The sequence below is a fragment of the Siphateles boraxobius genome, unplaced genomic scaffold (genome assembly GCF_051911475.1).
Source record: "Siphateles boraxobius isolate OS27281-9 unplaced genomic scaffold, OSU_SipBor_1 201, whole genome shotgun sequence".
Classification (NCBI taxonomy): Eukaryota; Metazoa; Chordata; class Actinopteri; order Cypriniformes; family Leuciscidae; genus Siphateles; species Siphateles boraxobius.
In genome coordinates, this window is record NW_027508813.1 from 120,096 (window position 1) to 142,008 (window position 21,913).

At 46.2% G+C, this 21,913-nt stretch overlaps 1 protein-coding gene across 1 annotated transcript; it reads right to left on the reverse strand.

Annotated features, from left to right (window-relative positions):
• Nucleotides 1-14,538: 14,538 nt before the first annotated feature.
• slitrk5b (SLIT and NTRK-like family, member 5b) lies at nt 14,539-19,829 on the reverse strand. The gene is made up of 2 exons (XM_077237490.1): nt 19,706-19,829; nt 14,539-17,193 (listed from the first exon to the last, which is right to left on the reverse strand). The coding sequence occupies exons 1-2, from the start codon at nt 19,722-19,724 to the stop codon at nt 14,654-14,656; spliced, it is 2,559 nt and encodes an 852-aa protein (XP_077093605.1). The 5' UTR covers nt 19,725-19,829; the 3' UTR covers nt 14,539-14,653.
• Between the last annotated feature and the right edge of the window lie 2,084 nt (nt 19,830-21,913).

Consider the following 21,913-nt stretch of genomic DNA (forward strand, 5'->3'; position numbering starts at 1 on the left):
TGCGCCATTAGGTAGTAGGCCTCAGCAGGCCTCCTTGATTGGACAGCCCCCCAGAGGGCACTGTAGGCCAGCTCACTTTACGTGGTTGGCCTTGGTGGTTCGGGCAGTTGACTCACTGATGGGTAGTAGGCCTTAAACAGGCCTCCTCGGAGGTGAGTCCCAACATTGTGGAACATACCTTATAGCGCTACTGGAAGCCCATTAGTGAATTATGCTGTGTAGTATGGTTTCCAACAGTGTACTTTATGGCAGAATATGACTTGCTATTAGCTAGTAGGCCCGACCAGGCCTCCCTGATAGGCGAGTCCCCAGCTGGCTGGCCTTAGCAGGCCACCTTATACTTTCACCCGGACTCAGGGCTCAAAGCTACCAGTGGTTAGCAGGTAGTAGGCCACTCAGGCCTCCCTGAAGGTGAATTCCCACTTAAGATGGTTATCAGGTAGTAGGCCTCACCCGGCCGCCCTGAAGGCGAATTCCCACTTACGTTGGCTATCAGGTAGTAGGCCTCTCTGGGCCTCCCTGAATGTGAGCTCCCAAATTTTGTGGCTGTCAGGTAGTAGGCCGCTCTGGGCCTCCCTGGATGTGGGCTCCCAAATATTTTGGCTGTCAGGTAGTAGGCCTCACCAGGCCTCCCTGAAGGTGAGTTCCCACATGCTGTGATTATCAGGTAGTAGGCTCCTCCAGGCCTCCTTGAATGAGAACGGTCAGGTAGTAGGCCTCACCAGGCCTCCCTGAAGGTGAGTTCCCACAGATAGTGGTGACCAGGTAGTAGGCCTCACCAGGCCTCCCTGAAGGTGAGCTCCCCACATACTGTGGTTGTAAGGTAGCAGGCCTCACCGGGCCTCCCTGAAGGAGGAGTTCCCACGTACTGTGGTTATCAGGTAGTAGGCCTCTCTTGGCCTCTCTGAAGGTGAGCATCTCACATACTGGGGTTATCAGGTAGTAGGCTCCTCCAGGCCTCCTTGATTGAGAACGGTCAGGTAGTAGGCCTCACCAGGCCTCCCTGAAGGTGAGTTCCCACAGTTTGTGGTTACCAGGTAGTAGGCCTCTCCAGGCCTCCCTGAAGGTGAGCTCCCCACATACTGTGGTCGTAGGGTAGCAGGCCTCACCGGGCCTCCCTGAAGGTGAGTTCCCACGTACTGTGGTTATCAGGTAGTAGGCCTCACGTGCCTCCCTAAAGGATCAGGTAGTAGGCCTCTCCGGGCCTCCCTGTAACGCTCCCTAGTGGTGCTGGGTTTATGAAGCTAGTGGTCTCTTGCTATCAGTTTCAGCTAGCCCTAATAGGCAGCTGCTGAAGGCGAGCTTGCGCCCTGGCTCGCTAAAGTGTTCATTCTCTGCTAAAGGTTCCCTCCCGGAACCTTTTCTGCCTACAGCCTGGTTTGCCTACCAGGCAGGCCTTGTGCTCCCCTCACGAGGGTCTCTATGAGCATGCGGCTTCCTGAGTCTGGTCAGACGGTCGTAGGCCTCTCGTGAGGCCTCCCAGTTAGATCAGCCCTTAGGCCTTCACAGGCCTCCTCAGTGTTTTGAAACACAGACACTGGGTTGATCCGTGGATCGAGTAGAGAAACTCCCCTCGCTAGCAAGGGTCGAAAAGCACTATGCTGAGTCATACTCTCCGGGATATCCCGTCTCTGAGATCCGGGCCGAGTGGTTCACTGCCAGCTTCGCAGTCCCTCGGGTTGGATGCCTTACTTAAGGCATTTGTCCAGAGGCTCTGTCTTCAGACAGACAGGATTTGGCCTGACTAAGTGTCTATGTACTGGCGCCAGGTCAGGCCGTCCTGGTGGCATTTCGGGGTGAGTACGTTCCCCTGAATAGTGACTGGCTGGGGTTCCCTTGGGTTCCCTAGCCACATTCCCTAGAAGGGACCCCTTCTAATTGGAAGCTGAGGTTCCAGGCCCGGAGCCGGCCCAGGTAGACCTTTCATTTAACCATGTTTATGAAGGTTTTTCTGTGAGGCTGTAGCTTGGGCTATGACCGTAGGGAATGCTGTCACTGACAGCCCAGTGTGACCTGAGGGTGAGTGGTTCTAGCGTTTCATTTGAAGTTGCTGGTTCTGACAGTTGTCACTGCCACTTGGCATGCACTCCCCTTAGCATGGCGGCGTTGGTATATCGTTCCCCATAGCGTCGTTGACGTATTGTTGAGTTCCCTTCGAAAGGGAACGTCTCAGGTTACGACTGTAACCTATGTTCCCTGAGAACAGGGAACGAGACAATACGTCTCCCTGCCATGCCGCGGTGCTTGCCTACCGTACAGTCCCTTCAGACGATAAGGTGATTTGTCATGTTTGCAAGGCGCCCTTTTATACTTCCAGGTCGCACGTTAATCATTCACGCTAATGATTCACGGGCTGTCGCCGGTCAATATGATTGACGTGATTTGATAGTGATTTCAGACACCTGTCACGCCTGAGGCGTTCCCCATAGCGTCGTTGACGTATTGTCTCGTTCCCTGTTCTCAGGGAACATAGGTTACAGTCGTAACCTGAGACGTTTTCCCTCCATCATAAACGAGTGTGTCGAGTGTGTCGAGTGTGTCGAGTGTTTCGAGTGTGTCGAGTGTGTCGAGTGTGTCGAGTGAGTCGAGTGTGTCGAGTGTGTCGAGTGTGTCGAGTGTTTCGAGTGTGTCGAGTGTGTCGAGTGTGTCGAGTGTGTCGAGTGTTTCGAGTGTGTCGAGTGTGTCGAGTGTGTCGAGTGTGTCGAGTGTGTCGAGTGAGTCGAGTGTGTCGAGTGTGTCGAGTGTGTCGAGTGTTTCGAGTGTGTCGAGTGTGTCGAGTGTGTCGAGTGAGTCGAGTGTGTCGAGTGTGTCGAGTGTGTTGAGTGTGTCGAGCGTCGAGTGTGTCGAGTGTGTCGAGTGTGTTGAGTGTGTCGAGCGTCAGACGAAACACAATAAACACTGTCGTGTTCTCTAGCGTTCTGGTGTTCGGGAACAGTGTGTGTGAGACGCTTCTGGAGGAATTAAACACAATCATTCTGATCACACACTTCCGACTGTCAGAAACACCAAACATACATTAGAGACGCTGCAACGCCATTGGTCCACTGGTTACTCCAGTTATCCAATCACAGCTGACGCTGAGTTTAGCGTCACATGAGGTTATTGTTGCACATCATGGGATTTATTTGATAAATGTGTTTCCAACAAATTTTTTTGCACGTTTCCATCCTGCATTTCTTTTTAAGCAATATCCCAAATTGGCATGAAAATAGTTGGATGGAAACGATTAGGGGTGACCCCGAATAGTCGAAGATTCGATGCATCGATATGCGGAGCCTGATTCAACCACCGATCTCACAGTCGAATCTTCGTTCGCGGGTTTTATGAAACGAGGATCATACCATTTTGGCAATATGGGGGTGCTCAATGTCTAATTTCACACAGAACTACTGATTTTGTACGGTTATAGTAAGTTATATACAGCCTTTAATTATGATAATGCTGTAAAAAAAACGTGAAAAGAAATAAGCGCTCAATAAATATTTTTAACGTTTGTGTGTGTGAATAAATCCAACCACCGCTGTGACAGATTTAAGTTTCACTTTCCCTGATCCGTGACAGACGAGGAGCATCTTGACGGCAGGAATTACTTAACAATGTCTGGAACAAAAAAATCTAAAGTGTGGATGCACTTTGAAATGGTAAAAGATGATCCAAAAAAAGTAAAATGCAAGTTGTGCCAACAGCTCATGTCCTACCACTCATCAACAACAAATATGGCTTTCCACTTAAAACGGGTAAGTTTCTTAGCTTCCAATAAGGATGGTTCCCTATTTCATTTAACTGGGGCTTTTAATTTACGAATAGCAATATCATATGTTGGGACTTAAAATATGTTGGTCTTTTTTCTAGATCCACCCACAGTATCAGACTAACGACAGCAGTTCATCTAGTAGTAGTACCGGAGCTTCGCCAAAACGAACTCAAAGAAAGCTAGATTTGAGACCGCCATTGTCCGAGAAAAGGAAAAGAGAAATCACGGACAAAATTGCAGAGTTTATTGCGCTCGACATGAGGCCAGTGAATGTTGTGGACAGTGAAGGTTTTAAAGAATTAATGCGCACACTTGAGCCAGGATACACAGTTCCCAAAAGAGAGACGGTTATGCATGCGGTGGATGCGAAATACGCGTCCATACGCGCGGAGGTTTACATGTTAATAAACAATTGCAAAGCAGTCAGCCTCACCACAGATATTTGGACGTCGCTGCAAATGGAGGCATATCTTACAGTTACAGCCCACTTTATTACTGAAGCCTGGCGACTGGAAAATTTTGTGTTAGCAACAAAAAAAATGGAGGAAAGTCATACAGCAGAACATATTTCACAAACACTGAAAGAAGTCATTTCTGATTGGGACATTCCAGGCACTAAGATCGTTTCTGTTGTCCATGACAATGCAACGAATATGGTTGCATGCACCAATCATCTGGCCCAAGACCCATCGTGGGGAACTGTACAGGGAGTCCGTTGTGCGGGGCATACACTGCAATTGTGCATTAACAGCGCATTAAAGAAAGATCCAGTGTGTCGCACTGTTGCTGCTGCAAGGCGCCTTGTTTCACACTTCAAAAAAAGCGCAAAGGCCACCACAGCACTTGCAGAAAAACAAAGAGAACTGAATGTTGCAGAGCATAAACTTGTACAAGATGTTGCCACTCGATGGAATTCTGTCTATCTTATGCTCGATCGCCTGTTAGAACAAAGGGGTGCAGTTTCAGCTGTGCTGACGGATTCAAGTGTCAGCAAACGGTCCGACCGTGATCTAGAGGTCACAACATCCCAGTGGAGAATGGCAGAGGACATAGTCAATGTTCTCAAGCCAATGATCAAACTGACAGAGCTTTTGTCACAAGATATGAACGCATCTCTGTCTGCCACTGTTCCGATGCTTATGAACATTAAGAAACGACACTTGGTGGTACATGAAGACGACAGCGCTGTTACTAAGACCCTCAAGATTACCCTGACCGAGGAGATTGACAGACGATGGGAGCTTAAAGGCCGTCTTTTGAGAGCAGTATTTATATCAAGGCTGCAATTCTTGACCCACGTTTTAAGAAGCTTTCCTTTTTCACTGATGATGAGCAAACGAATGAGGCGTATGCTGTGGTGGAAAATCTGGCTGAGAGTTTAGCTGCCAGGCCTGTACAGGAGGTAGGTGATGACAGTGAATTGGTGGAGGAGCGTGATAATGCAGGCCCTTCAAGACAAGAAAAAGAGAAAGACCAAGTGATGTCGATGCTGTTGTCCAGCGATGAAGAGGAGCAACAGCCAGGGGACAGTGAAATGAGGGCTTATTTAAAGGACACTACAAGAAGCAGTACAGGACCACTGGAATGGTGGCAAAAGAATGAGGAGAGATATACCCAAAGCTGTCCAGGGCCGCAAAGAGATTACACAGCATCCCATCTACTTCCACCACATCAGAAAGAATTTTCTCCAAGGCTGGATTTATTATCAGTAAAATCAGGAGCGCACTGCTGCCGGCCAACGTCAACAAGTTGGTTTTCCTCGCACACAACTTAAAAAGACTCAAACGCACACAAGCAGAGTGAAAGACTGTATTTTTTTCGATCGGGTAGGGTACAAGTGTTTTCAAACATTTCAGCCGTTTCTCATTTTAATTTGCTGTGAACATGTTTAGCTAAAAAACTGCCAGTTTAGCGTTTATTGTTGTTTTGGCAGTTAAAAGGAGAAAGTTCACAATTCTGGCTAAACTTTCGTTGTTTTTATAATTTATTTATTTTAATTTTATTTATTGATCACTCAGGGTTACTTAATTTAACTTTTTTTTTATATATATATATATGTTCCCCTGCACTTTGGCATTTTACACACATTTATTATGCTCCCTGTGACTTGATTCTGACTATTTCGTTTTTACTTATTTTTTTGTTATAAGAAATGTATATTCTGTTCTAATTTAATTCTGTAAATTAATGCTTTTTTTTGCTTTTCGTTGTGTCGATGTTGCGCTGCACTGAAAGCATGCTAGCACAGGCAATTTTGCCGATTTAATTTAATTTCGCAAAATGTGAAATGCAAATCCTGTCTGCAGTCAGTGTGTTCTTTTCCGCTCTAGTGGTGGAAGGGACGATCATGAGAGAGATACGTAGACGGACTTTTGATTTGAGCGCGGCGACTTCTCCAACGGGGGGGGGGGGGGGGATTGGGGTGGATGAGAGAGATACGTAGACGGACTTTTGATTTGAGCGCGGCGACTTCTCCAACGGGGGGGGGGGGGGGGGGATCGGGGTGGATGAGAGAGATACGTAGACGGACTTTTGATTTGAGCGCGGCGACTTCTCCAACGGAGGGGGGGGGGGGGGGAGTTGGGGGGGTGGACGGACTTTTGACTTCAGCTCGGCGTCTTCTAAGGGCCCCCCCCCCCTGCCTCGGGCCCTGGGTACTCGGTACCCTTTTTCCCCCCGCTACCACGCCCCTGCCCTCCTGCTGACTACCTAGTGTCGTGCCCCTCCCAACACATTCACACACACATAGATGATTCGACTATCAGTCGACTATGAAAAGATTCGAAAATTCTGATTCGAATGTGTAAATCCTTAGTCGGGGACAACCCTAGAAATGATACTCGGTTACTAACGTAACCTCGGTTCTCTCTAGAGAGGGAACGAGTATTGCGTAAGTTTAGCTTACGCTACGGGAAAGATTCATCTTCTCAAGATACTGAAACCAAAAAATTATCCTTAATTTTGTATTCCTTGTCAACGCAGTGCAGCAGCTAGCAGACCTAGAGCAGGCCATCTCGCGTGCTCATTGGCTGCCCTGCGGGCAACTGCTGCAGCCTACCAGTGAGCCCGGCGTGATGTCACGCCCAATGAAGGGCGCCCGCGCCTTCATAGCGTCACAGCCCGCCAGAATGGGCGTGGCTTAGCGTATAACACTAGGGGCTGTAGGCTGACTTCCCTGGTTTTCGTCGACTGAAGCGAAGTCGCTCGTGGCGCGAGCACGGCCGGTTACGCAATACTCGTTCCCTCTCTAGAGAGAACCGAGGTTACGTTAGTAGCTGAGTATCGTTCACTTACGAGAGGTTCTCTTGTATTGCGTAAGTTTAGCTTACGCTACGGGAACACTTTGTCAACGCCGTGCGCGCCAAGCATCCACATGAGACCCCGAGCTTTCAGGGGAACCCCATAAGTGGAAAAAATAAGGTGGCCAGCCACGCGGGCCATCACTTGTACATAAGCACACATAGGGAATACAGACCAGCGCGCCGGTCTGTATAGGCACATAGCCTACTAGTGCAGCTCAACCAGGAGAGCTGAGTCACGTGAGAGTGATCTGAGCAGGAGATCTGGGCAGAATACACCTCTCCTTCAGACTGACAACAGTTTAGCCTGCAAGGCAGGAACTTCTAGGTTATAAAACCTGACAAAGGTAGACGGGGAGCTCCAGCCCGCCGCTACACATATGTCATGGATAGAAATTCCACTGGACCATGCCCACAAAGAGGCCACGGCTCTCGTGGACTGAGCCCTGATCCCCAGAGGGCATTGCAGACCTTTTGACGCGTAAGCGGCCGCTATAGCGTCTACTATCCATCTGGACAGGCTCTGTTTCGAGGAGGCGAGACCCTTGGTGCGCCCACCAAACAAAATAAAAAGCTGTTCCGAACGCCTGAAGGAGGCGGAGCGCGTAATGTAAAACCTCAGCGCTCTGACAGGGCAGAGGAGATTCACCTCACCTTCGCTGTCAGATGCTGGGAGAGCTGACAACGAAATAACTTGCGCTCTGAATGGAGTGCCCATCACTTTAGGGACATAGCCATGTCTAGGTCTGAGGATGACTTTAGAGTCATTCGGTCCGAACTCAAGACACGACGCGCTGACAGACAGCACATGCAGGTCCCCTACACGTTTTACTGACGACAGTGCCGTCAGAAAGACGGTTTTCAGTGATAGATATTTCAACCCCACGGAGTCTAGTGGTTCAAATGGAAAAGCTTTCAGGGCCTCGAGGACCAATGAAAGATCCCACATGGGAACCGACGGGGGGCGCGGCGGATTCATCCTTCTAGCTCCTCTAAGGAAGCGGATGACCAACTCGTGTCTTCCCAATGACTGGCCGTGCGTCGATTCTGCGAACGCTGCCACGGCCGCCACGTATACATTGAGCGTGGATGGGGACCTTCCCTTATCCAACAGCTCTTGTAGGAAGGTGAGCAGATGTGCCACCCCGCATGTCCGCGGGTCCAGACCTCTGTCGGTGCACCATCCAGAGAACACCGACCATTTAGACGCATAGAGCCTTCTCGTGGAAGGGGCTCTAGACTGCGTGATCGTGTTCATCACTCCTTCTGGCAGGGCAACGAATACCCGTTGATCAACCATGCATGCAGAGACCAGCGCTCTGGATGGGGATGCCAGATCGTGCCGCGAGCCTGAGAGAGGAGATCTGCCCTCACCGGATTCGGCCACGGAGCTGTATGTGACAGCCGTGCTAGTTCCGGGAACCAAATCTGATTCTCCCAACGCGGGGCTATGAGGAGCACCGAGTGGCGCGTTTCCCTGATTCTCTTGATCACCTGTGGCAACAGAGAGACCGGAGGGAAAGCATATAGCGGGAGGTTGGGCCAAACCTGGGCCAGCGCGTCCTCGTCCTTCGAAAAGACCGTCGGGCATTGAGCGTTGTCTTTTGACGCAAATAGGTCGACTTCCGCTCTGCCGAATAGGCGCCACAGTTTCTGGACCGTTTGGGGTGCAGGGACCATTCCCCTGGGGGAACATTGTCCCTGGACAGTTTGTCTGGGCCGTCGTTCAAATGGCCAGGCACATGCGCCGCCCTCAGCGAGCGCAGGTGCATCTGAGACCAAATAAGGAGGCATTACGTCAGATTGCAGAGATTTCTGGATCTGACACCGCCCTGACGGTTTACATAGGATACCACAGACATGTTGTCCGAGCGGACAAGAACATGCTGGTCCTGTATGAACGGGAGGAAGCACTTCAGCGCGTTCTCGACCGCTATCATTTCCAGACAGATTATGTGAAAACCCTTCTCCTGGTCTGACCACTGGCCAAAGGCCGGTCTGCCCTCGAACAGCGCGCCCCAACCCGAGTTGGACGCGTCTGTCGAGATGACTTTACGATAAGAGATGGTTCCCATCATTACTCCCTGCTGGTACCAGTCGGCCACTAACCAGGGCTGCAGAGCTGCTATGCAGGCCTGAGTCACTCTGATTTTCTGGCCGCCAGACACCCAGGCTCGGCGGGACACGCGAGCATTCAACCAGCGTTGGAGCAGGCGCATGCGCAGTAGGCCCAGCTGGAGCACCGCTGCAGCTGATGCCATACAGCCCAACATCCTTTGAAATGTTTTCAAAGGGAGAAAGCTGCCCTTCTGGAAAGATGCGGCTAGGTGGCGAACACGGCGCGCGCTGTGTCGATAAACGGGCCGTCATGGTCACTGACCCGGAGCCGAAAGCGTGGCGCGCGCGCTCTCGGTTCTGGGCAATGGCTGCTCGCTGAAAGCCGAGACCGGCTGATTTATGTGAGATGTCCCAATCATAAGGGATGGGGAACATTCTTTTTTCACTCTTTGACGCGCGAGCAACGCTCCGGGCGGAAAAGCTTCCTGTAAGCGTGAGCGCGTGTGCGCGGGCACTAGACTTACAAGTGTGTTGGACGCCCCGATCATAATGGATGGGGAGCGTTTTATTAATGCCTTGCGTTTTGTGATAACACTTAAGCCCGGGGGGAGCCCGGGGGGAGGTTTGTGTTAGCAAGCGTGAACGCACTCTGGTGGGCACGAGACTTACATTCATAACCTGCTTTCTTGATCGTGTAACAGAGCGGGCAGATAGTGGCCACAGACTTGTGGACACATTTCTTACATTCAACACTCGAGCGGCTTTTCTGCGCTTTATGAGAGTGTGCTCTGCGAGGTTCGGAGTGCTTATGTGTAGGGGTGAACACTGGGGCGTGGGCACTTTCACTACACTTACAACACCGACGGCATGAGCCGGACCAGACATTAAATACTCTTTTTGAGATTTTTCTGGGTCGCCGTGAAAACGGCGTTTGTGTACAGGCGAGAGGGTCAACAAACCGGCTCGTTGGCTGCTAATTGAACCACTGCAGTAGCCTGTTTGAAGGGGACTGACAGGGAATAAACTTTGACGGCGGTCCGGCCGCAGCGGGACACACACGTCTTTTCGGAGGCGAAGTGTCTGTTAGTAAGCGTGAGCGCTCGTGAGCGGGCACGTAACTTACATTCTTAATCTGACATTATATCACTTGAGATTTCTCTGGGTCGCCGCGAGAACGGCGGATGTGTGCAGGCGAGCGGGTTGCATTACCGGCTCGTTGGCTGCCAAATACACCGCTACAGTAGCCTTATCTAAGGGGACTGACAGGGCGAGACATTTCGACGGCGGCGCGCAGGCCCGTCCGGGTCATGCAGAGAGCTCGAGAGGGCTCTGCATGACGCGCGAACGGGGACGCGAGGGCGGGGTAGCTCTCTTGTAACGTAAAGAGAGCTAGCCGCGTGCTCGGTGGTCGAGCAGAACTGGAACAGTGTTTGTACGAGGGCGCGCGCACGAGTAGTGGGCACGGGACCTACATGTAACACAGATGATGCCCGTCCGGGTCATGCAGAGAGCTCGAGAGGGCTCTGCATGACGCGCGAACGGGGACACGAGGGCGGGTAGCTCTCTTGTACCGTAAAGGGAGCTAGCCGCGTGCTCGTACGTGTCCCTCGGCCTCATTCTCAGATGCGACGGCAGTGAGGCTCGTGAGCGGGAGCTGCGCGTCGGTGAGGAGAGGCGGGGGGTGTTGAAGGCTTCGAGTCTAGCCCGCAGGGTCGACAGCGGAAGCGCTTCACAGCCGGAAGTGCGAGGCGTCTTAAAAAAGACACTCGCTGCTCTTTTAGAATAGGTTTTAGAATAGGTTTTAGCAAGGTAAAGGATACGTCGCCGTATAGCGTAGCTCGCACGGATGGCTGAAGGTGGCGAAGATGGCCGGCTTCCTCAGCGCTGTCCTAAGCTGGCTGTCCGCTGTTCGACGGCGGCGGTGGCTTCTCTCAGATCCAGCGATGCGAAGAGCTCGCTGAAGAGACGAAAATCAGGGAAGTCAGGCTACAGCCCCTAGTGTTATACGCTAAGCCGCGGCCATTCTGGCGGGCTGTGACGCTATGAAGGAGCGGGCGCCCTTCATCGGGCGTGACGTCACGCCGGGCTCACTGGTAGGCTGCAGCAGTTTCCCGCAGGGCACCCAATGAGCACGCGAGATGGCCTGCTCTAGGTCTGCTAGCTGCTGCACTGCGTTGACAAGGAATACAAAATTAAGGATAATTGTTTGGCTTCAGTATCTCGAGAAGATTAATCTTTCCCGTAGCGTAAGCTAAACTTACGCAATACGAGAGAACCTCTTGTAAGAGAACACGGCTACTGTGAGTTCAGTGTCCGCAGTTCGTGTGATAATTCTGAAATGCATTAATCTCTGGATGGCATGAAGACGCAGCGGGAGAACGACGACTCCAATACTCGATATCTGAAGCACTTTTACTAAAGAAACCGCATCGCCACCGGCTCAGAAACCCTGACCCAGCCTCGGGTTACAGAGACGAAACCCTGACCCAGCCTCGGGTTACAGAGACGAAACCCTGACCCAGCCTCAGGTTACAGAGACAAAACCCTGACCCAGCCTCGGGTTACAGAGACGAAACCCTGACGCAGCCTCGGGTTAGAGAGACGAAACCCTGACCCAGCCTCAGGTTACAGAGACAAAACCCTGACCCAGCCTCGGGTTACAGAGACGAAACCCTGACGCAGCCTCGGGTTAGAGAGACGAAACCCTGACCCAGCCTCAGGTTAGAGAGACGAGACCCTGACCCAGCCTCAGGTTACAGAGACGAAACCCTGACCCAGCCTCGGGTTACAGAGACGAAACCCTGACCCAGCCTCGGGTTAGAGAGACGAAACCCGGACCCAGCCTCGGGTTAGAGAGACGAAACCCTGACCCAGCCTCAGGTTACAGAGACGAAACCCTGACCCAGCCTCAGGTTACAGAGACGAAACCCTGACCCAGCCTCGGGTTAGAGAGACGAAACCCTGACCCAGCCTCGGGTTAGAGAGACGAAACCCTGACTCAGCCTCGGGTTACAGAGACGAAACCCTGACCCAGCCTCGGGTTACAGAGACCGGGGCTGTTTCTTCACGCTTCATTCCTCATCAACATATTGAAAAGATCATGTGAATAAGCAAACCAAAAAAGCCGGAAATTCTGGATAAAAGTCACATATTTGTCATTCTGCTCTTGTGTTTTCAGAGTCTTGAAGTGCACATTTATAATGCAAGCTTATTTTGAGCCATTAGATGTACCAGACATTGGACTTTTTTCCCAGGATCTGCACAAATGAGCTGAAATATGTGCAATATTTCACCGGTTGAAGCAAACAGCCATATGTTATCTGTCAATTATTCAGAGGTTTATTTAGGAACATATGGATGCTGAAGACAAAACTTCAGTGCAAAAACAGATTAATTCAATTTGCACATATAGTCACACAATATAGTCATGAAAGCGACTTTAAAAAAAGCATGAAATAATTGTCAACAATTCCAGTATTTTACAGAAATGAGAAGAAACAGTGTTTTTGCATAACGATCTCTCCAGACTCTCTCGCCTGAAGCCCTGCATCAAATTTTCATTGGCATTTGCTGAATAACAACCCCGTGTGTGAAGAGGCTGTGCTGTTGTTCCCTTCACTGAGTCACACATCAGAACCGAAGCTGAAGGGTTCTGGCTCGCGGTCCCTGTCGTCGCCGGCTCTCGCCAGATCCTCAGCAACGCCACACACTTAAAGGGAGATACAATATTGCACAGCAACTGTAGGGTAAATACTGGACACTTTGTGCTTTCAATGCATATGCCCTTTAGATCATGTACATACTCGGAAAGAACTCAGTAAAAACACACTTCACCCTTTTCCCAGCATACTTAAATCTGAAAAGTGACTGACCTGGCAGGACTGTCAATATAAATGTTACAAAAATCTTCTTAATATAATTTCACCAAAAAAAGTGCAAAGATCTCCAGAATCGATATATGCAAGTACACCAGTATGATTTATGAAAGAATGTGTACATACACACATAAGAACAACACAACGAAACCGATTGTCCCTTTTGGTCACAGGTGCTTCGAAATAATAAATAACTTACTTGTCACTTTCATATTCGCACACAGAAATCATCCATCGACCTAACAATGTATTAAACTCATGATACTGAAGTATATAATAACACTTTTGCATAAGATATGCATGAGAGAATATGGTGTGAATCTCACAAAAACACCCCAAAATTTAAAAGCAAAAATGAAAAAAGATATTTTATGGATCATTAAGATTTGTTCTATGGTGAGAGTTTTACGTTTTTTATTATTTTTTTATATATATATATTATTATTTATAATAATATTTCTATTAATTAATATAATTTTTTTAAATAATTGAATGATATATTTCATGTAATAATAATACAATCAATAAGTTATGGCAACATATTTTTACAATGACTTTAATTTACAAATAATTTGAGCAATTTTTCAAAATATTGGTAAATGAGAACTTGAAACCCTACGGTGCTGTCACTCATTTTTGACCAAAATGTTACGTTTTTTAAAAGCATATTTTTTGAGATATCAACCTCAAATTTGGAGCACAGCTTGTTTAAATTTATGGTTTTCATTTTCTCTAAATTTTCGTGTGAAACGTATTTTGGAAAAAATATATTTCATATAAAAACTGAAAATAGTATTTTTGTGCATTTTTCATAACATTTTTATAACTTTAAGTTCACTTTTTTCACTTTAGCAATAATCTGCCGATGTTGTCTTTAAAAGGAGACCAAACTTCAGTCTGTGATCCAAAGCATTCAAGATTTACCACAGTTTAAGTTCAAAATGTGAATAAATGGATTATAACTACTTTATAAATATAATTTAGTACCATAAAATCCCCTAAAAATATTTTTTTTTTAAATAAAAAACATTATCGAATTAAAATATAGTACAATCATTTCATTGAAATAATAAAAAAAAACATTTGTGACCAACAAACGAGCAGGAGGTTAATATAATTTATATATATATATATATATATATATATATATATATATATATATATATATATATATATATATATATATATATATATATATATCATAATAATATAATAGTTTAAGTATTATATTATTATTAAGTATATATATTATTATAATAATATTAGAATTTAAGTTTTAAAAAATTCCAGTGCATTAAAAGCAGTACGTGAAATACTACTATGATGTATAACTATTTTAAATTTACCATTTAAATAATAGTTTGTTTCCACATTAATATGAACTTGATTGACAATAGAAATTGAGGGAATTTCACGATGTAAATAATGTCACAATGCAATCAAACAAAGTAAATATAAATAATAGTAATAAATATAGGCAAAATATAATTAAAATATAAATAAAATGAAAATCATTATAAATATAAAATCGTCAAAATATCAAAATAACAACTTTTCTTTCTTTTGAACTTTGAGGTGCACAAGATTCATGCTAATATCTCTCAGAAAACATGTTTTCTCCCCAATTTTTTTTTTTTTTAAAGAAAATGAAGACAAATACATATATTTCAGAACTGAGTGAAAGTTGTCCTTTTCTCATGGACCTCCAGATAGTCGGGCTCGAAGTGCAGCTTGGCCTTGAGCTCCCAGTACTGGCTGCGGCTGGGCTCGATGTAGACGGCGGCCGGCGGGGAGCAGAACATCACGGTTTGCTGGACCCGCTCGGGACTCGAGAACTGATCCCGGACCCGCTCGGGACTCGAGTACTGATGATCCGAGTACTGATGCTTGCATGCTAAACTCCCCCTGTACGAGCCCGGCTGGTCCCTGGCCAAGATCTCCCGGTAAAAGTAGTTATCGTCCAGAAGCGAGTGTGTGTTTAGCGTATCCGGCGTTCCCGCGCTGAACTCGGATCTGCTCCGGACTTCATCATCCGAGTTTGACGCCAGAACTCTGAGTTCTTCGAAGTCCCTGTATCTCTCAACAGCGTTTCCCTCGGCGTGATTCTTCGCTAGGCTCTCGGCTGCCGGCGGGATGAACTCGTACATGTGGCTCGCCGACGATCTAGTCTTATCCGTATAAATCACACCGGCGTTTACCGAAGCTAACCGCTCCGACTTCTTCCGGCGCTTCATTATAACAGCGAAAAGCCCAGCGGCGACAAACACGGATAATATAAAGAGCATCAGCAAGGCGAGAATCAGCACTGATAGTGGAACCGCGGGATTCTGCACGTCATAATCCAGAGTTTCTAAAGTGATGGTGCTCCCGGGAACGGATTCCTCCGAAGGCGACGCTACGGAAGACTGAACGTTTGAGGTTTCCGGGCACAGTTGATAAGAGCGGATGAAGCGCATGTCTTCGCCCGAGAGCCTCGCTGGAGATTCGCACGCGACGGAGTTTAGAACGATCCCGGCGCCGAGTTTCTCCAACCAGCTCCGCATCTCCACTGCGACACACGAGCAATCCCACGGGTTCTGGAAGAGGTCGATCTGCACCAGATCCGCCAGGTCCTCCAGGACGCCGGCGACCGGGAGACTCCGGAAGTGGTTGTTGCGCAGATTCACTCGTGCGAGGTTTAACCCGTGGAAGACGGCCGGGGGAAGAGTCTTGAGGAGGTTGTTATTGAGGAACAGAAGCTGAAGATTGGGAACCTGTTGAAAAGCACCGTTCGCAATCTCCCGAATCACGTTATACTCCAAATATAAAAACTGCAAGCTTTGCAGCCCATAGAACATGTCCTCGGAGAGGCGCTCGATTAAGTTCCCGTTTAAGTACAATCGTCTTAAATGTATAAGCTGGCTGAACGTCCGATCATGAACGACGGATACGCGATTGTTTCCCAAGTGGAGCAAATCAAGTCCGGTCGCGCCGTTAAAGTCAGAGCTGCACACCGCGGAGATGTAGTTCCCCGTTAAATACATCTTTTTGGGATTGTACGGCTTGGGATTGAGATCCGAGATGCTTTCGATCTTCCTCTCCTGGCAGTTCACGTTCAAGCCGAGGTCTGAGATCTGCAGATTGCAGGAGCAAGCGTTCGGGCAGTCGAGGGGAACCGGGGACTTCGTCTGGAAGGCTAACATCGGGCCGTAGTTCTGCGGCTTGCTAGTGGAGCGAGGAGTCGGTCTAACGCGGAGCTTTCCTGGGAATCGGCTGGATTTAGTGGAGCGCAGGACTGAGGAGGCGAAGCCCGGGACTGAAGTCGCCGGTGGGGTTTTATAGAGGATCTGGCCGACGTGAGCCGGTTCTGCGCGCACGTCGTACTCAGCGATCGCTCTCAGAGGACACAGCTCCTGCTTGGAGATCTCGTCTACGTCTCGACCGTGAAGTCGAAACGGCGTCTCGCAAACAACATCTCCAACTAACGCCGTGTAGGAGATGCTTTCAAGCCAGGCTTTCAGTGCAATGAGCTCGCAGGAGCAGTTCCAGGGGTTTTCCTCGAGCTGCAGCTCCACGACGCGACTCAAGTGTTCCAGGAGCCCGCTATAGGGAAGCACTTTCAGCTGATTGCCTCTTAAATCGAGATGCGTTAATGGAAGGAACTGAAAGATGTTGTTGGGCAGAGCGGAGAGAAGGTTGTCATTGAGGATGAGCACCTCTAAGTGACGTAAAACGCTCAAGGCTTTCGGTTCAATGTGGCTGATGTAATTATAGTCAATCTGCAGGTACTCTAGGCTTTCAAGTCCGAGGAACGTGTCATCCTTCAACGCTTCGATTTTGTTATTGTTCAGATGCAGTCGCTTTAATCCCTGAAGACCGTTAAATGCTCCACCTTCGATCTCTGATATATCATTGTTGCCTAGATGTAAAATACTGAGTCCTTCGTACTGAACAAAGTCGTTGAGTGAGACTTTCTTTAGCAGGTTCCCTGTGAGCAGAAGATGATATGAAGTGAAGTGTAAAGGCATCACCTCCGACAGACTGTTAATCCCTCTGTTCTCACAGCTGGCGGTGAAAACACCCTCTCTTTCTTCACACACACACAGGCCTCCACATATATCCCCGTAAATATCAAACATCTCAATCAAGCTGAAAACTGTGGCGAAGGTCCATATGGCTGATATCCACATATGCATGTTCATGACGATGGAGAGATGCGTGCCGTCATCTGAGGAGAGAAAACACAATAAAACACAGTAAATCATGCAACTCATAACATAAGCATGCACAATATCAAAATCACACCGCAAATTAAATTATTTAAAAAAAGGACAAACTTTTGTTGTTGATATCATTAGGTGCAGTGCATCCAAACTTGAACACATGCACTGAAATATTAAAAACTAAAATGGATTATGTCATTCTACTATGTTGTTTTAGGAATTATGCATATTGCAGTTCATTAAAATACTAGTGCATTTTAATGTTTGCCATTTTTTCTTTACTTTTGTGCACAAAAAGCTGTGTTGTCCACTACTATAAAAAAGATAGTAGGATGGCTTCAGTCCCGCCTGACAGAGACACTTATCTCATAGAAGCATTGCTTATTAGTTTATGCTTGAATGTGCATTCCCATTAGCTGGACCGCCTGAAAGAAGACATATATTGTTTTTGTGTATATGTTTTTGCAAATTAAGCTAAAGCATCAGAATTTACGATACTGTTGACAAGTTTTTCCAGATTTGAAATATGCATGCAAGCATCAATTCAGCATATAATGCATATAATAAATACAGAAGCGTGCATAATATCACAATTTTACAGCAAGTTTTTGGTCTTTCCTAACTTGAACACATGCACTTAATATTAAAAACTAAAAATGGATATGTCATTCGACCTACGTTGTTTTAAAAATTATGCATATTGCAGTTCGTTAAAATACCAGTGCATTTCAATGTTTGCCATTTTTTCTTTACTTTTGTGCAAACAAAAATCTGCATCGCCACTTGATGCACAATGTAAAATCTGAAGCCAGAAGAAACTAAACAGTGTCTGGATCTGTCCATCTCATATTGCGGAGGGTTCAGATATAACTGCATGGTAACCACTGCCCACTGTACTTATAATAAAGCCAGAACAAGCGATATGCATGATTACACGAGTGTTACATGAGACAAACGCCACTGCTTCAGTGCTACTGTTCTGCTTCAGCCACACGGGATGTTATGAGGACAGTGACGGTCTAGTATATAAAAGATAGTATGATGGCTTCAGTCCCGCATTACAGGTGACAGAGACACTTATTTCATAGAAGCATTGATTGTTTTTTATTTTAGGATGTGCATTAGCTGGAGCTGTCTGGAAAAAGACATGTATATTGTTTGTTTTTTTGTGAGTGATACTGTTGACAAGTTATTCCTGATTTTAAATATGCGTGCAAGCATCAATTCAGTGTATAATGCATATAATAAATGCATCTCACTACATAAGCATGCATAATATCACAGTTATATCTATCACTATGTCATAATTACGAGTGGGAAACTCTGGAAATCTTTTTGCTACAGAAAAAAGGTACATTGCCATTTTGCTCTAAACAAATGATTCGAAAGCATATGATGTCGTAATTACGACTTCCCAACATGTAAATGTGAGTTCCCAGATGGACGGGTAATATGGATCTTCACACTAATTACTAATTGCATCCTCTTGTGTCTCAAAATGGTTATTACGATTATTAACCATAAGTAAAAATGCTTTTACGTTGAGCATAATATTGAACAGTTAACCAGTTAATTAACTTCACATTAATAATAGCCTATAGGCTATAAATGAAGATCAATAATAATAATACATTTCTATGTAGTAACTTATTTGCATCTGAAAAAATGTAAACTTTATCAATATGTATCCTTGTAACAAGCGCGATAACGAGCGAACAGGAAACGTTTTGTTATGGTTCTCTCAACGTTATGAACAAACGTTCTTCCAGTAATATTAATAAACCGTTCGATCATCGTCATCTGCGTAAACTAAACAATTCTTTTCTGATTCACATTAGACAAATCTACCTTTTTATTACCAGTCTGGAAGAAAAATTTAAATCACTAACTTGTAAGAATAGTCTGAGAAGTTCATGCAAGAAAACGTTCTCAAAACGTTACCACAAAAACGTTGGTCTAACCTTTTTTAAACATTAGCTACTTGTTTCAAAACATTCAACGTTTAAAAAATAACATTTACATAATGCATGTAAAATGATAAAACGGAAAATTATTTTCATTCTTTTGCTAACCTTTGCATAAAATATAATTTTCTGATAACATTCAGAAATACCATAACGGGATCGTTCCTAGAACATATTTTTGTTAGCTGTGAATATTTGTGTTTCTCACAAAATAACGCTTGTTATATTGAAGGAATGACTGTGCATCAGCAGAGCTGAACTAAATCAGAGTAAATATAGAATAACGAGAGAAAAGTTGAACGCCGTTAAACGCCTCTCTCTCGGGCACGCGCACAGTCACTCGCGCGCTGAGCATTACAGAAGCATATGATCCTGATCGATATCATTATATGCAGACACACATCAGACATCACTATATGACATCCAGTCACTCACTGTCATCTCTAATAGCGACGAGTTTAGCCAATAACTTCTTCCTCGCGCGTATCGCAGTCGATCGATGTGAATAAGCCGATGTTAATGCAGATGTTAATGCAGATGTTCCCAGTCTTACCCGCGAAAGAGCTTCTCATCCGGAAAGATGTTCTACATCGTGGAGGATCCTGGATTTACATGATCATCTCGGATCCAGGAACAGCGATGCGCGTGCTCGTGCTCGTGCACTGACATGACGAGGACTGGAAGTGGGAGGAGGAACAAAACACTGATGATGATGAAGAAGATGATGATGATGAAGGTGATGATGATGATGATGATGAGGATGATGATGAGATCTAACAATGTCAATGAGAGGAGAAATCCCCAGTATTCGGATACTTGAGTCATTGTAAATGTCTGAATGTCAGATGAAGTAAAAAGAGAAGGCTATTTTCTTAATAAAAGACTGAGAAAATACTCGTTTGTTTTGATCTAATGCAATGACATTCAAACATTTAAAGCAAATAGGAAACCATCAACCAAGGTTATGTCATTATTATACATAATACTTTAGATATCCTCAGTTGATGTCCATTCACATATGTGCACATACTGAACGTTTTAAATTATACGTTTCGCATCATGCTCAGTAAACCTTCATCAAACCAATATCATTATTTTTTAAAGAAAGATTGTTTTCAAGCAAAGGTTAAGTTTGAATTAGTAAAAGATTTTTTGTGTGTCTTGCTGTGAACTATAACTTTAAATCCACTATAAGGAAAAAAAGTATTTTCAGCACAGATTCTTTGATACGCGTTTAGACTTTCGTCATTGGCTTTTATACACATCTGCACTACACATCTGCACTACACATCTGCACATCTGACACATCTGCACTACACATCTGCACTACACATCTGCACTACACATCTGCACTACACATCTGCACTACACATCTGCACTACACATCTGCACTACACATCTGCACTACACATCTGCACATCTGACACATCTGCACTACACATCTGCACTAGACATCTGCACTACACATCTGCACTACACATCTGCACATCTGACACATCTGCACTACACATCTGCACTAGACATCTACACTACACATCTGCACTACACATCTGCACTACACATCTGCACTAGACATCTACACTACACATCTGCACTACACATCTGCACTACATATTTGCACATCTGACACATCTGCATGTCTGACACATCTGCACTACACATCTGCACTACACATCTGCACTACACATCGGCACTACACATCTGCACATCTGTACTACACATCTGCACTACACATCTGCACTACACATCTGCACTACACATCTGCACATCTGACACATCTGCACTATACATCTGCACTACACATCTGCACTACACATCTGCACTACACATCTGCACATCCGACACATCTGCACTATACATCTGCACTACACATCTGCACATCCGACACATCTGCACTACACATCTGCACTACACATCTGCACATCTGTACTACACATCTGCACTACACATCTGCACTACACATCTGCACATCTGACACATCTGCACTATACATCTGCACTACACATCTGCACTACACATCTGCACTACACATCTGCACATCCGACACATCTGCACTATACATCTGCACTACACATCTGCACTACACATCTGCACATCCGACACATCTGCACTACACATCTGCACTACACATCTGCACATCCGACACATCTGCACTACACATCTGCACTACACATCTGCACTACACATCTGCACATCCGACACATCTGCACTACACATCTGCACTACACATCTGCAATACACATCTGCAATACACATCTGCACTACACATCTGCTCTACACATCTGCACTACACATCTGCACTACACATCTGCACTACACATCTGCACTACACATCTGCACTACACATCTGCTCTACACATCTGCACGTCTGACACATCTGCACTACACATCTGCTCTACACATCTGCACTACACATCTGCTCTACACATCTGCAATACACATCTGCACTACACATCTGCACTACACATCTGCAATACACATCTGCAATACACATCTGCACTACACATCTGCACTACACATCTGCACTACACATCTGCACTACACATCTGCACTACACATCTGCAATACACATCTGCAATACACATCTGCACTACACATCTGCTCTACACATCTGCACTATACATCTGCACATCCGACACATCTGCACTACACATCTGCACTACACATCTGCAATACACATCTGCAATACACATCTGCACTACACATCTGCTCTACACATCTGCACTACACATCTGCACTACACATCTGCACTACACATCTG